Source organism: Pagrus major, chromosome 16 (genome assembly GCF_040436345.1).
Source record: "Pagrus major chromosome 16, Pma_NU_1.0".
NCBI classification, from domain to species: Eukaryota; Metazoa; Chordata; class Actinopteri; order Spariformes; family Sparidae; genus Pagrus; species Pagrus major.
The window spans coordinates 4,089,706-4,105,961 of NC_133230.1; the positions used below are offsets into that span (position 1 = coordinate 4,089,706).

Consider the following 16,256-nt stretch of genomic DNA (forward strand, 5'->3'; position numbering starts at 1 on the left):
GACCGCTTATGTTTAACTTGACATCACAGATATTGACAGTCGTTTCTTAGATCCCTGTATTTCGTGCCATTTAATACGTTTTAGCTCACATGAACTGTGCCCTTGACCTTTATGATGTAAGATGTATGGGCCTATTTCCAGGAAAACTTTGGTTTCTGGTAACTTTACTTTGTTATTATATATTTTTTAAACACTCTGACAATAAAATAAAGCAACTTACGGTGGGGTTATGTCAGATATTTTATATTTAGACTTGTTGTACGACCACACTGGAAATAAGAAGTCTTCATATTTGTTCCGGGCGGCGACCCGTGAAGCTTTTTGACCATCTGACACGGCACCTTAAATCTTCATTAAGATGAATCGGCTGCAATTTTGAGTAACAAAATGATATATTTTTACATGTTTTTAATGAGAGAAATCATCTCATTAAAAAATACAGCTCAATATCAGGAAAAACATTTGTTTTATCAGCTTTAAATGATGATTATCCAGTAATCAAGCTAGTAAATGACTTGAAATTTGCATCAATAAAGGAAAAAAGCTGTCAGTCATTGTCAGTAACTTTGGCTTTAGTTGATAGGAAGTGGTGTGGTTTTTTTTTTTTTTTTTTTAGCTTGAGGTTTTCATCCAGTTCCTTTTTTGGTCCGAAATATGTTTCAGGTACAGATTGCTGTCTATAATGTCCCTTTTGTGTGTTTCAGTTCTGTTAATAGTGCAGTTAAATGTTTTAAATGTGTGCCCTCCCTGCTGGGATTTGTGCCTTTGCTTCTTAGTGTCGAGTTATGCATGATTGCTTGCTTGAATTCAAGGTTCAAAACAGCTTTTTTGGATAATTTCATGTCGTTTCAGAGGGATATTGGTATCCCATTAGTAAGTGCTAGTGGCAGAGTCTGTTTTGTAACATGCAGCAGGTTACATTGTGGTGTGTTGGCTCTAGGAGAGTCTGGAGCCTCTCATCCTCTGAGGGAGCTCTGTTTTTCTGCTAGCTGGGGGAGCTGAGAGTCCCTGCAGGCCTCGGCTGTATCAGCACCGAGAGATCTGTAATTACAGTGTTAGTGTACTCGTTAGCTAACCGCCGAGACCTGCCTCGTGAAAAAGGTTGGGTGAAACTGCTCTCTTAAAGCACTTAAAGTACATACAATCAGCTATAATCAGCAAAGCCTCGTGTATGGTTGTCAGTGTCAATACTTTCGAACTTGTGGCATAAATTACTTTTCAGTTTCCCTCCAAATATTATCCTGCTTCATTTTTTTCAATGCTTCATTTGCTGTTATACTGACTCTTCATCCAGTGCAGAGATAGCACAAGAGAATTGTTGCAATATAGAGTCATATGTTTGGCCTGTGAAAGTGAAATTAACAACACCCTTGGCCTTGGACATTGAATTGGCCAGCCCACACAGCTGGGGCTGTTGGCGTGCACCTCCGCAGCTATGGCTGCAGGCTAAAGATTTCAATAACGAGAAGTTGCAGCTCACTGGCTGCAAATAAAAACACAACAGGGATCACCCCTAGAAGGTCTGGACAGGATTTATGTCATCGGTTTCAAAACATATTTCATCTGTGGTGTGCTGAATTGTGAAACGGATAGCATCCTGTTTTTGTAGAGAGATGATGTACATAGAAACCAGGTTGATTTAAAAATAATCCATGTTAAGTCAAGAAAAATTAATATTTTGTCAAAATGTCGAGCACGTCTTGATAGAAGTGTTTTCACTGTGGTGCAGAGATCATTAACTGTAGCTGAGCAGGGAGGAGTGCGTTCTCTGCTGCCTTCTCAGTAGACTTGAGTCTGTGCGAGACTGTTTTGGAACAAGCCAGAGACGACTGGGTGTGTTAGCGGAGTCATCGCACCCTGAGACCTACATCAGTAATGATACAATCTCTCTGACTGCAGCTAAGTGTCCCCTGTGTAATTCAGCTCCTCTCTGCTGCTGTGTCATCAAGCTGGAATTGATCAGGCAATAACAGGGGCCCGGGCGCCGAACTGTACTATTAGAGTGTTTGCGGCCAGCTGCCCGTCGAAGGTGTCGCCTCAGATAATAATTTGCTGCAAGGTTTTAATCATTCTCGGCCCCTCAGCTGTCCTGTTTGCTGCATGCAGTGTCAGAAGTTAGTGTTTACCTGCGCTCGCTCTGCTCTGCTGACTGGCTCATTGTGCAACAACGTTGTGTGTGTGTGTGTGTGTGTGTGTGTGTGTAATCATGTCTTTGCAAAACATTAACATTATATCTGTAGCCTGAATATTTTAATCTGTATTTCACAACTTCATATAATGACATGAAACAGAAGTCAGTCTTTTACAGACCGCTAAATCGTCTGCTGCTTGAATCCTTAAACTGAAAATACATAAATGACATTAAGGGCTTTTAAACGGGTGAAAAATGACCATTATAACTTTTTCAGCTTTGTCTGACCACGACCCAAAGATACTGAAGTGACAGTGATGTAAAAACAGCTCTCCTCACCTTTGAGAAGCAGTAAACATTTGCATGATAAAGGACTGATTCATATTCTTATCAGCTTTTTTATCAAATAACAAGAGTCTGTTGCCATGCTAGCGGCTCTGTGTCGCTTCTGTTAGGCACAGTGCTGCTTTGAATAAAATGCTAATGTCAGCATGCTAACAATTGCTGATTAGCACCAAACACAAAGTATAGCTGAAGTTGAGAATGTTGTTAGTTTTGCAGGTTTTCGGTCGTAAATCAAAGTATTAGACGACTGGATCTGATGATGGGAACACAAGTGAAGTCCGGGGAGTGTCGGTTCATCCTGAGGAGGATGTGACTGTCTGAAACAAATTTCATTGAAATCCATTTTATAGTTGTTCTGATACTATTTGATATTTTAGTGGTGGACCAGTTCAAGGACGTGCATTGGAGCTGCATCGCTAGTATTTCTAAGGAGATTCAGATGTACCAACAGTTACTTCACCTCGTACCTGCAGCATCCTGTCACACCCACGCCACCAGTAGATGATTTCCAGGATTGTTTAAAATAAATTAAAAACCTCTGCTCTTCTTTTCTCTCAGGTTGACGGGGCCCTCTGGTTATCTGACTGACGGTCCAGGAAACTACAAGTACAAGACCAAGTGCACCTGGCTGATAGAGGGACAGTAAGTAGAGTTACAGATTCAACACCATGGGAGAAATACCAGATCAGGACACGACTTTGCAACAATTATGTACTCGTTATGAGTGTGTCTTGTCCTAAACAGTACTAGAAATAGTGTTAGGAACTCAATACTCTCTGATAACATGAGTGTTTGCAATAGACTGCTTGTAAAACCTGAGTTTTTGCAGACAGGTTGATCATGTTGTGCACATTTTAAGTCGTCCTGTGCAAGAAAACACCTTGACATCTGGTCTTTAAGTAGCCAGAACAGAATCTGTAGAAACTACTACATGAAAAAATACTTTTATTATTAACCGCATTAAATCAGCTTCTGTCATTCTGAGAAAAAAGGCTAAAAACCCTGAGAGATGAATTGTGAAAACTGTGCCCTGCAACTCAATATTTCAAGTGTGCTCATTATAGCTGTTATGTACACAGCCTGCACTGCAGTCCTTCAGAGATTTATCCAACATTAGGAATTTACAGTATCCAGAAGATGATGGATGAAAAGTGAATGGCAAAGTAACTGTGAGAAATTCAATACTCCTCCTGTGTTGTTTTAGTCAGCATAACCTCGCTACACTATTGATTTAGAGCCATGATTCTTCACTTTTTTTGGCTGTCGGCTCATCCCAACCATAAACTCTTTGATTACATTTGCATTTTCGGCATGTAGCCAGCTCTCTCTCATTCGGGGGGGATTAACCATGGATGACTTGGTCAGGGGCTCGGGAGGTCACACTCATGTTCCCTGCGACGGGACGTGTAGATGTTCCAGGGTTTTGAACTCCTGACCTTCCTCTTCCTCGATGGTTTCTCTAATCACCAGGCCGCCACGTCGCCCAACGCTTTCATTACACGCTAATGGCACTTTTATATGCTGTCTTGAGACCTCAGCCGGCTCTTAACAGGAGGTTAACGCAGCGACATGTGCGCTATATACATCAAACTCGACGCTTTCTCCGCAGTTAAGTGTGTTGAATCAGTCTGCAGTGGCCTGAAGTGACTTTTCCCCCTGAAAGGCAGAGAAATGCGCTCATAGAAATGAGACGTTTCTTTGTCAGATCTCTTCACTCGTATTTTTTTATTCCTAAATTACTGGTCACAAGCCTTCTTCTCTAATCAGACCCCGGGGCCACTGCCATCCCTCAGTTTATTTACTGTTACTGTTTCTTCTGCGTGAGGGAAGGAGAAGAAGAAGCGCGTCACTCTGATAAAATGAAATTGTGAAGAGAAAAATGTGACTATTCATAACATTTCCTGTACGTCTTGTGTCTTCATTATAGATCCACTAAATGGGCCTTTGTGCTCTTCCCCACATCTTTTGAATGACTTCATTTTTGAGATGATAACTACATTTGGAGCAGAGACGCACAAATCTCATGAATGCCTTCAATTAAAAACTGATTTGTTTTTCCCTATTTTGCTGTCTGCTGTAAAACGTGGTGATTTTTGCAGTGTAAAATGTCAACCAACTATCTTTTATTACGTGATGCAATACGACTTTTATTGACCACTTTAACGGCTGAAATTTAATTTCGGGTACGACTGTTACATGTGATTAATATTCTTTTGAAGAAACGAATGTTTGTCTGTCAGGTTTCTGGTGATTTGAGTGCAAATATAGCAACCGTGATGGGAAGGTGCCACCGCGCCAACGGTAGTAAAGTTTTGTTGCAGGTGGTGACTGTTCCTACCATATCAGCAAGTTAATTATCCACCTTTTACTGTCTTAAAATCACATTTTTATTCTTCCCCTGTTCTGAAAAGTGGGTGTTACCTTTTGCAACTGCCCTCTTCAGCTGGTGAAACATTAACTTTGAAAACCTGTGTGCAGCTCAGGTGACAGCGAACGAGTAGGGATATGTGGGTTTTGTTGGAAATATTGATATTTCTTATTTAACAAGGGATGTGTTGACAAGTCTTGATTTTGTACGGTTATTTAATAAGCATGGTGGCTGTACATTTAGTTAACACTCTTCAAAATGCGAGGAAATGCAATTTTTCAGGATTCTACACAATTTTGTGGAAAACGGTTGATGTTGTATTGAATTAATGCGGCAAATGATGCCCAGAAGAGTTCTAGGCCTCGAAGCCAACTTTCACAGTGGCCAGACCATGTAATTACAACGCCACATGATGCACTGGGGCCCAAAAAGACTTTTTCCCATAAGTGTCCATTGTGAAAGAAGTGGGCTGTAAAATGGTGGATCAGTTATTTTAAACACCACATCGACTCATTTCACAGTGATAATTTGAAAATCTAGAAGAGCTACGCAGTTAAATGATTTTATTCCCAGTGATATTAGCTGGGGCGCTAAAAAACAGAAGTTAGCCGGCTTGGTCGAAGGAAGTCCCCAGTCCTGCTCTTTGGGTCTCACAACACGGAAGATGCGGGTTATTTACACCCAGGAAGTCAAGCTTTTTTGGCTTCATGCACCACTGAGCAGCTTCCATAGGAATGAATGGAGCTCTGCTTCTGAAACTGTATCCAGATTTTAATTAAAGTTACAGTGATCCGCAGCGTTAAAGAAATGTTAGCCAATGGTGGAAAGCGGGGAACCAATTCCCCCTTTTCCCACTTCCTACCTCCCTTCTTTCGGCCCCCTCGCTAGGACGGCACCCATCTTCGAACTCCGCTTTTATTTTGAAGTGCGTACCTGTAGAGTCATCACTGTATCTTGCACGATTGTGACACTATTGCAACAGAAAAAAATGTCCACAGACATAAAAAACTCATAAACTACCTGCAAAATACTCCAGATCACTTATCTGTTAGTTGATCTTTGAACTCCTTCTCAGTGTTTTATTTTGTCCTGCTAAACCAAAGACTTTTGTTTCAACTGCTTATCCCAAAGATACAAAGGTAGCACACACACAAATGAACAAATCTCAATTTCACAAATGTATTCTGGCACATTTTTTGCCTTGTGACCTTCATGAGAGCACGGAGGAAGACTGAAGTCATTCCGTTCTTCTCCAGGCCGAGCGAAAACATTATGCTGGGGCTGTCTTGGCAATTTTGTGGCAAGTCCACGTCATGGTTGAAATTGAATAATAATTCTGGATGGTAAGAGCTGTCATAGCTACAAAAGTCTGCTTGTTGCACCAACATGGGATCAAATCAACTGTGTCACAAGTTCGGTCTTTGTGCTCCGAGTTCAAAAAATGGCCATCGATGTATCCAATACATGGTGTCATCAAAAAAACTGATATTTGAGCTTATTCTGATGCAATGATGGGGTGGGTAGACTTCTAATACAGCTGTTAGATGAGTTCAGTTCAGTTCTCATGGTCTTCTTCTGTGTGTGTTTTCCAGGCCCAACACGATCCTCCGATTACGGTTCAACCACTTTGCCACTGAATGCAGCTGGGACCACCTTTACGTGTACGACGGCGACTCCATCTACGCCCCTCTTCTCGCTGCTTTCAGGTACGTCTACTACGGGGTGTGAGTACAGGTAGCCTCTGTGTGGACTGGATTTCCTGAAGCCATATCTGCCTCCTCTTTTTTTCTAATATTACAAAGTCCTTGTTTTCAGAGCAGGAAAGGCTCTGAGACATCATTTTGGGTCATATGATTTTCAAACTTACCAATCGAGAAACAGACTAAAGACCATTATACAGCACTAGATAAAACTTGATTTAAGAGGAGAGATTTACAAACCAGTGAACTGGATCGATTTTTATTTCAATAAAGAAAGACTTTGTGACGTTTGGTAACAGCCTGACCTTCAACCACATGTCAGCTTACAAGTGAAATACGCATAACGGATAATAAAAATATGTTAAATTTGCCTTTTGTGGTGTTATTTCAGTGGCTTAATTGTTCCTGAGCGTTATGGGAACGAGACAGTCCCCGAGGTGGTGTCTCAGTCCGGCTACGCCCTGCTGCACTTCTTCAGTGATGCTGCCTACAACCTGACCGGCTTCAACATTTCCTACAGGTGAGAGAAGCACAGCACAAAGAGGGTTTTCTTTATAACTTTCCACACGTTCTCTTTTATAAGGAATGACCAAGTATATACAGAGGAAATATTCTGCTTTTGGTTCCATTTTGAAAAAGGAAAAGTGAAACAAACCTCTGAAGTTTTGTCAAATCATCTTCCAAAAGGCTTAAAGTGAACTTAACATAAAACCTAAATGAAATGTGGTCACTTGTCTTTAACGATACTCTCCGGCCTTTCCTTTATTTTAAAATCTTTGCTGGTACGGCAGCTTCTGCATATCGAGTTGCTCATAATCCTCTACAGCTGTGTGTGCAGCTGCCAGGCCTCAGGGTTTTTGCATCTCTCAGGGTCCACGCATACATTCAGGATAGTGTCAGTCACTGGATAAAAGGATCTGCCAGATGACAAATACTTTGATAGAGAGCCCCGAGATTAGAGCCTCGGCACAAATCATTTCTGTTTTACTGGCTGTTGAGATTTATTTAGGTGAAGGGCCCACTTCACACCCTTTCCTTGGGACGAGATGACGCATACAAAGCTATCACTTTTCTGCATGATTCAGCCCGAGCGCCGGCATGGCTGGTCGACAGCATTTAGAGGATCGTGTCAGGCCGCCGCTGACCGTTTGCTGCAGTGTGTTGTTGTTGCATCACTACAACATCATCTACCAGGCAGCCACACTGTGGTACGCTGTTGTAGACATCAACACTATATGGAAGCAAAGAAAGGCCATAATGATTGGGATTATTGTTATATTTTATTGAATAAGCAACTGAACTCCTCATTGAGAAATAAAACCATGACTTGAACTTAAAGGGGCTTTATGTAACGGTATGTAGTAATTTAAACGTATGAATCACTTTCTAATCTGCCGAATGTGAGCAGATTGTAACATGACGTGACGATGAGACCGTTCCAGTCTCTCTCAGTTGCCTCTACACGCCTGTGGATGTTTTGTTTAAGTTGTTTAATGCTGCTGGACTGTGGATGTCTTTGTGAAGGACGGGTCAGAACTTCAGCAACAGTCCAAAGGACGTGAGTTTATGCACAGTCTCCAGTACCTCGTCTCAGTGTCTCTTTCCACTTCCCTAACAGAGAGCAACAGTAGTGACCGCTAACATAAATGAGCTTCCAGCGCAACACAGATGGTCCACAGAAACCCTTTTTTTATCAGGGTTTAGACATTTTTATTGACTTTTCAATATTTGAAAACTGTATTCAGGCGCTTCAAATGATAATTTCCAAATAAAATCAGGTGATGAAAACTGGACGAAATGAATCGATCGGGCCACGTTCTGCCCGTCACATGATCCATCAAAAAGATGTAGAAATAAAAGAAGTAATCCCAGATTCCTTGAATTTTTCTGTCTAAGTTTGTAAATTTGTGTTTTTCAAAATAAAAGCTTCAAAGATATGAAATGGATGATCAAAATCTGAATTATAACCGCCCCTCTTTGCTTCCAGACACTATCATTAGGCTATAAACAAGCAATGCACTCATCCACTCTAGTTTTCCATGTACCGTGCATTTAGTTGGCCCATTTTGGTCACAGCCCAGTAATGACACTCCACTGTAGGGTTACTGTGTGGTACTTAAACTCTATCCTACCATTTGTGGGTCCAGTGTGGAAAAAAACTGTATGTTGGTACCGTTGCTACGCCACACAAGTGTTTGATTCTTGTAAACACATGAAATATAAATCATTTTCAACAAGCCGCTGGGCTGAATCATAACATGGGTGCTGTTGCATACTGTAAAGCAGTGTGGCCAGAGTTTAATGTAAGCCCCTTTGACATAATGAGATGATTTATTATTATTTATTATTATATATGATGATGTGAATCCACATTCTTGGCCAACCCTCTTCTGCATACACGCATGGTTATATTTTCTTCAGTTTCATTCGAGGTCAAGATTGAACTTCTATCTATCTATCTAAAAAAACAAGTTATTCCATCATATTATGCTTGGTCACAGATAACATATTCAATTCAATCTACCTGCACTAATACAAAATGTAATCTCAGTCCTCTTATATGCATCACATCCATGTATTAGAGCAAGGCGTGAAGCCCACAGATGGATCAAACCGAAAGGTATTTTGCCTAAAAAGCTGCCACAAAAAGGGAAAGTATTCTTAAAACCCTGAGTGCAGCCCGTCTCTTACAAACATCTGTAAAGGACACAACGGACCGCTCACTCATTGGAACCGTCGCCATAGCGATGGGCTTGAAGTTGGGCTGAGAAACAGAGAGTTGGATGAAAGCGAAGTGCCCCCGGTCCCCCCCCGGTCTTTGCTGTGGGAGAGGTGAAGGAGCCGAAAAACATCAAACCATCAAGCAGCCGAAGGAAACATGAAAGGATGATGAGAGCCCTTTTGTGTCGTCTCTGTCGCTCCCAAACACGTTTATCTTCATCAACAGCTCCCTTCAGTCGCTTCATACGATGGATAATAACGGTTTGGGAGCGAAAGTAAAACTTTTGACATTGACTTGTTTACTCTTATTATTTTTATTTTATAATATTTTTCCGGATGGTCAGCAGAAACCAACAATGAGCTGATCTACTGGCAGGTGTTGTCTGTGTATCCACTGCCTGGTATATCTCATTCCTCTGTGCCATAGAGCTCCATTGTTTCTCCAAACACTATTAAAGTCGCATTAGTGAGTCACACGGGGCTGGGTGACATGTTCCTTCATTACCTTCAACACAAACACTGTTGTTTACTTTGACTCAGTCCTAAATACGATGTGCTGCTTCTGTAAAATGCTCACGAGAGGCCAGACAGATATTAATCAGGGCTGCAGCTAACTAATTATTTTCATCGTAGATTAATCTGTTGACTAATTCCTTGATTAACTGATTAGCTGTTTGGTCCATGAACTCTCAGGAAATGTCAAGATGACGTCCTCTAATGTCTTGTTTTGTCCACAACCCAAAGATGTTCAGTTTAGTGTCACAGAGGAGGAAAGAAACCAGAAAATATTCACATTTAAGCTGAAATCAGAGAATTTTTCTCTTAAAAACAGACTCAGACTGATTAATTGACTATCAAGATAGTCGGCGCTAAATTACGAAGTCGACAACTAATTGATTAATCACTTATCACTTGTTGCAGCTCTAACAGTAGTCCAGTTTAATCAAAAATATATATATTTTAATCAAAGAGGAAGTTATGAGTCAAGGTTCCCATTCCTAACAGTTTCCCATGAGCTCTGTCTCTGTCAGGCTCGACTGGGTTTACCTCGTCCTGTCACATTCAAGCGATCAAGGGAACAGTTTTTGAAATTTACTCTGACATGTAAAAATGATTGAAAACAGAAGAGAGCAGGAAGTACACCTTGCAGAGTTTCTCAAACAGATGCTTCACCTTTTAGATTTATCCATCTAGATCTTTTTGGTGTGAGTTGCAGTGTTTTGGAGATATCGCAGACCTTATCATGAGCAGGTTCATTTTCTTTCTACCTGGCTACACACGACAGTTGTATTATTGTGCAGAAATAAGCTTGCATTTATTCATGGATGAGAAGCTAGCTAACTAAGCTAACTGACCCTTTTTTAAAACAACAAGGCTCAGCCATTTCAGGGAAATAACACAACTCTATCTTTAAAGTCAAACAGTACAGCTGCTGTGTCCCAATTCTGTGTTTACTGTATACAGCTGCTCGTCATGGTATTTTTTGTATTGATAAAAAAAAAATCAATGTACTTTTCTCTGGAAAGGAGCAAAACATGTGTCAATATGCATCAATCACAGTCTGACTTTGGAAAGCTGCTGTCAGTTAACTGTTACAAAGAGAAAGCAAGTCAGAGAGTTCCTGTTTGTACTGACACATGACACACTGTTGATACTGAGGAAGGAGTCAACATTTGAAGATCATCAGCGCTTTTTAATGATTTCTTCACAGATTTATAGTTTATCTACAACAGACATGAGATATCCTGTCACTAGAAAGAGTAGTTTGCTCTGATTCTGGCAGTATCGCGTTGAGGTTTGACTCCGAGAAGAGGAGGTTTGATTGTTGGCACGAAACATGCTAACAGGAAGGCTAAATTTACAACCTAAAGGCCCTGTTGAGAGACTTGGAGAGCGTCAGCAGTGCAGTTTTACTGCAGATTGCCTGTGTTTACCATCTGCTCCTCTGTGCCTGTTGTGACTTTATGTCTGCCGGTTACCTCAGCCTGTAGCTCGATGCTGCTCCAGTGCAGTGGCCCCTCTGAGATGAGTGACAAGTGTCGAGGCAGGCGTCTGACCACTCGATGAGGGATGACTACGCCAATAACAACACCATATGCTGTCTGAAGGGGATATGTTGCATATTTTATCTTTTAGGCCTGGAGACAGCTGAGGCGCTGCCGACACAAAAGCAGATGTAACGCAGTCGTTGAAAGGTGTTCCTGATGTTTTATTCAGAGTCTGTATCCTGAATCCTAGTTTCTCTCTCTCTCTGTTTTCTCCCCTGTCCTCCCTCACAGAGTGAATACGTGTCCCAACAACTGCTCGGGCCGCGGCGAGTGTCGTGTGAGGAACTCCACTGGTTCAGTGTACTGCGAGTGCGAGGACACCTGGAAGGGGGAGGCCTGCGACGTCCCCGTCTGCCCGGCCGACTGTGGCGCCCCTGACAGAGGTGGCTGCCAGAACAAGACGTGCGTCTGCAAGACCGGATGGCAAGGTGGGCTGGCACTGCGGCAGCATCTCTCAGCTGCCAGTGACCTCATTGTCTCGCTGTCTTGAATAAACACAGTGTCATCAGGTTGGCTTCAGCAGGCCCATACATGCCAAACACTCCTCAGTGACTTAAATGAGCTGCTCTGTACAGAGTGAACATCGGCTCCGGTCCCAGCAGGGGTGGGTAAATCATAAATCTACCTGCCAAGAACAGCCACAATTATTAACACAGGAAACGTATGGAAATATAGTGGGTTTATGGAGCAGGTACGGTGCCTTCAGGAGTAGAGAAAATGAAGATTGGATGCAACATCTCTGCTAGGGCCTTTGTGTCTGTCTGTCCTTTACTTTAAGTGGCAAAAGACAACTTAAACCTCCTGGTGTTTCAAAGTGGTATTTAGTCATTTACACCCTTTTTTATGCTGTTTTTATGGTGTAAAGACAAATAAAAGGCCAGTTCATCCCACCTTTTTCATCATGGATACCACACTGTGACCCAGATTTTTTTTTTTTAAATCTGTGTCTATTTTATATATACTGTTATTGATGTATCAGAGCTTCTCAATGTTTTTCTTTGAGAGCACACGCAGGAATAAAGAAGAACAAACCTTCCCAGTAAAGATCCAGTGCAGCTGAGCACTAAGCAGCTCCAGTGGAGCAGTTGGAGGTTTAGTAAAGAGCGTTACCGACTTTATCCGTCCAGATTTTGCCTGTTTATCTGGTGATTCAACCCAGTGCCTCTTCAGCTTTAAGCCTCCACCGGCATTATTGAGGCTCCCGCTGCCCCCACAACATCCATCTGCTGTAACCTGATGGACTTGAAATGAACTTTTTGCTGCGTCAGCTTCCTCTTCTTCTTTTTTGGTTGACTCATGAATATTGAACCTTTTTTATTTTTTATTTGGTGATGATCTGACACTTCTTTATCCTTTTTGAATCAGACCATCTGGGCGTTTTAACCGCTCTATTAGTTCTTAAACGGCTCCACTGCGCCGGTCTGCACAAGCAGAGACAATGGCTTAATTTAACTGCAGTTATATCAGCAGCTCAGTGTGCTCACGATCTAATTACCAAAGCTAGGGGAGTTGAGAAACAGACTGGCATTTTCTTTAGCCTTTATTACCCTGTCATGGTGTGTTAGCTGAGGAATAGCACACTTAGTGTACTCTGTGCTGCCAGCTTCCAAATGAACTCATTTTCTGCACCAACCAGTGCAAAGGCAGAGACAGATGCCTGTTTAGTCAAGCCAGCCTTGCATTTAATCTCTGTTTCACAGATGCGTAGCCTCCAACAAATTACGTCTTTAAGGGAGGGCCGAGGCCGCGTTTGTTTTATTTATGGAAATGCCACCAAGGTACAAAGGTAATTTAGTTTGCTTAGCGATACTGGAGTCGGACTGGAGAATATTAGCCACCAGGGATTCTGTTCAGCCTCTGAACAAAACAAAAAAGGAGAATGGGTAAAGCGACCTTGATTGTCGCTGTGAATCACAACACTTCCTTTCCTGTCACATGACCGCTTCTACATTGTTTTGATAACGATCAATAAGGAAACTCCCCCAGACGTTAACATCCTGCCTCTGCTGTAGGATGGAGTGATGGCACTAATGAGTTGATAAATATTTGATTCAGGGCAGGTTTATTATCTGTCTCTCATCAGGTCGGATGGAGAGAATGTAGACGAACAGAACAACAACAAACTGCACCGCATACCTGCGGCGTCCACCAACAGGACGGGCCGATCTTTCTATTTCTGACCTGGCAGCTGTTCGCTAAAATACTTCTCAGAATCTTTTCCCTTCATTCAGAAGCGATTCCGGTTTACGCTACGGTTATTGTTCATGTCCAGCAACAGGGGGAAGGCAGCTCCGGCCGGGGCCATCTGTCTTTAACATAGTCATTCCACTCATTTCTTTAAAGCCTTGAAGGGAAAATGAGCCGTGTTTAATCTAGTAGGATAGATATTCTGCCAGATATTGTCCAGTATTACAGTATATAAGAATAAAAAACTAAAATACAACAGAGTTATAATAAAAAAGAGTGTCAGAGGAGTAAATTCTGACATCAGTGTCAAATAGAATAACAATAAATATATATACGTATATATAGATATTATTCTTTTCAGTGTCATTCCTGCCGACAGCACTGTATTGATCATAAAGGCCAGGGATTGCTCAAAATGACAATGATGGTAAATGTAGTCGATTGAAGCAATAAGCTCCTCAGTGTCTGCTTTATTGACTGAGAAAGCCGAGTTCTGCTGCAGCAACATCCGCTCTTCCTCGAACACCAGTGATGTAATTGGCGTTAAGGGAGATTCAGCCTCTGGGTAGCCAGAAGGCGTGATGCCGCTCATAAACAAAAACTTGTTCTCTTGTTTTGTAGGCTAGTTAAATTTCCAACTGTGAAAATTGCATCCCAAAATATGAGTGCAGAGCATGTGATGGATGAGAGCAGGGTTGTCATGATTCTCCAAAATCCACCATTTCGATTATCAGATGAAACATTCTCTTGTGGTTATTGTGTGTGACTGAGGATCCAAGGCACTCTGATAATGTTATTAACTTAATAATGAATACCCTGATGAGGCGTATCCATTAAGTTAATGGTGGATTTTTAACATTATCAGAATGACTTCATACCAGGGACGTTCTTTGTAAGTTAGCTGGACAGTCAGTTTTTTTTTTTCTTTCATTTTTTATTTGTACTTTGCCCTCGTCCTTGAGGTTTTATTTTATTTTTTTTTACATCTAAGTTACTCCATTTTCACTCCTGACCCGGTGCAGCCCTCGCCTTATTTTTTTATCGAGTCTTGATTCATAAAGATCAATTAAATCTTTGGTTTTATGCCCCGACAGCTGCTTTTTATGCTGTCAACTTCTTCTTTCAAAATAAAAAGGTTTGACATCAACAGCGACTTTTTTTTTTTTTTTAATGTACCACAAGGTCAAACGGTCATGGACATTCAGAGAATTGATTTTAAAATCTAATCACAGTATTTCACTCATCAGTTGGGAACAAACTGTTCAACACAAAAAGAAGAGTCACTATCATGAGTGTGTAGTGCAGCACACACACATGTTGGACCTGTGACAGTGAGAAAAAGATGGGAGAGTTACAGACCCTGCTTTTGATTTCGATAATTTGATTTTTCTGATGAATTAACCTCTTACAGGACATCGATTATTGTACGCATCGCTCACCGCAAGTGGTGGCAGCGGATGCAGCAATCACACACATTTTCTGCACATTTCAATGCAAGTGTTGTTGTTGAAATGTAATACTCATTTCAATCAATTTACGATTTTAAAATTCACATCGAGAGCCTTATCGCATGTGTCAAAAGAGGCCCTTGTACCGAGGCTATGTCCTCGCCACAGCGGTCCAGGGCTTGAATCTGACCTGTGGCCCTCTGCCGGATGTCGTCCTCTCTCTCTACCCATTTCCCATCACTGTTTTATCTAATGAAACAATAAAATAGTGCATCCTGGTACATGAAGGAGCTGTCGACACGGCTCAGCAACAGAAGAAACTCTGCTTTCTATGCCAACATAGCACCGAGGAACATATTGCTTTAATTGGATGCATTTACCATCAACGCTATTCTGGCCATCCACATAAAATGCGGCACATTTTCCTTAGAAAAAGTTAAATCCCTCCAAACATCAAATACAACTTCTGTACGGCATCGATTTTTCTTTACACAGCTTATCAAAGACTTACTCCACACCTGCGTAATCGGTGTGTTATCTGCAGGTATTAAATGCCTCTTTAACCTCTCTGTCACCTCTCTCCTTCATAATTCAGGAGATGAAATCAATAATGGATCCTGTTTTTTTTTTTCCTTTTTCTTTTTCTACCTTCACAGTCAATTCATTTAAACCAGATGGCCCCTCTCCTGCACTCTCTGTCTGGCTTCAGGACATTAAAGTGAACTGGTTAAGCCTGTGAAAGTTAAATCCTCTGTTGAAGCAAGAACTTTCTCACAAACTAAAACTTATTTTTATGCTGATTTATGTCGTTGGTATTTTTAATCTCTCTTAAGGCAACTCGTATTTAATGTTTACGATGTTAGATAATGAATTAACAGATCTCCCTGCATCATTTGACTCTGTGGTTTTCCCTCCCTCCTCAGGTCCAGACTGCTCCGTCTCCGTCCCTGCCAACTCCTCCTTCTGGAGCCGGGAGGACTACGCCGAGGCCGGACTGGCCAGGGCTTCCCACAAGGCCGTGGTGGAGCAGGGCATTATGTGGGTCATCGGAGGCTACGTCTTCAACGCCTCCGACTATCACATGGTCAAAGCGTAAGTACTCTCTCTCTCCCCTCCCTGTCAGCATCTCCACTCCGATTTTTTCGGCATTTGGCAGCTGCTCTCATCCCTGAGAGCTGCGAGACGTGAGTCGTGCTGTTGCTATGCGACTGTAGGGAATGTGCTTTTCAAAGGCAGTGTTGCAAAAATTTAAATATTTTTAACTTCAATGCCTTTTATACCGAGAGCTGAAGTAATACTTGGCTGTCA

The 16,256-nt window shown here is 41.8% G+C and overlaps 1 protein-coding gene across 2 annotated transcripts in view; it reads left to right on the forward strand.

The window, feature by feature from the left end:
* atrn (attractin) overlaps positions 1-16,256 on the forward strand; it is a 139,859-nt gene that overhangs the window by 10,044 nt on the left and 113,559 nt on the right. For both annotated transcript variants that reach the window (XM_073483318.1, XM_073483317.1), the window contains exons 2-6: positions 3,035-3,118; positions 6,437-6,550; positions 6,936-7,064; positions 11,545-11,741; positions 15,872-16,040. In XM_073483318.1, coding sequence (XP_073339419.1) covers positions 3,035-3,118; positions 6,437-6,550; positions 6,936-7,064; positions 11,545-11,741; positions 15,872-16,040 — 693 coding nt within the window. The remainder of the gene's footprint in view (positions 1-3,034; positions 3,119-6,436; positions 6,551-6,935; positions 7,065-11,544; positions 11,742-15,871; positions 16,041-16,256) is intronic.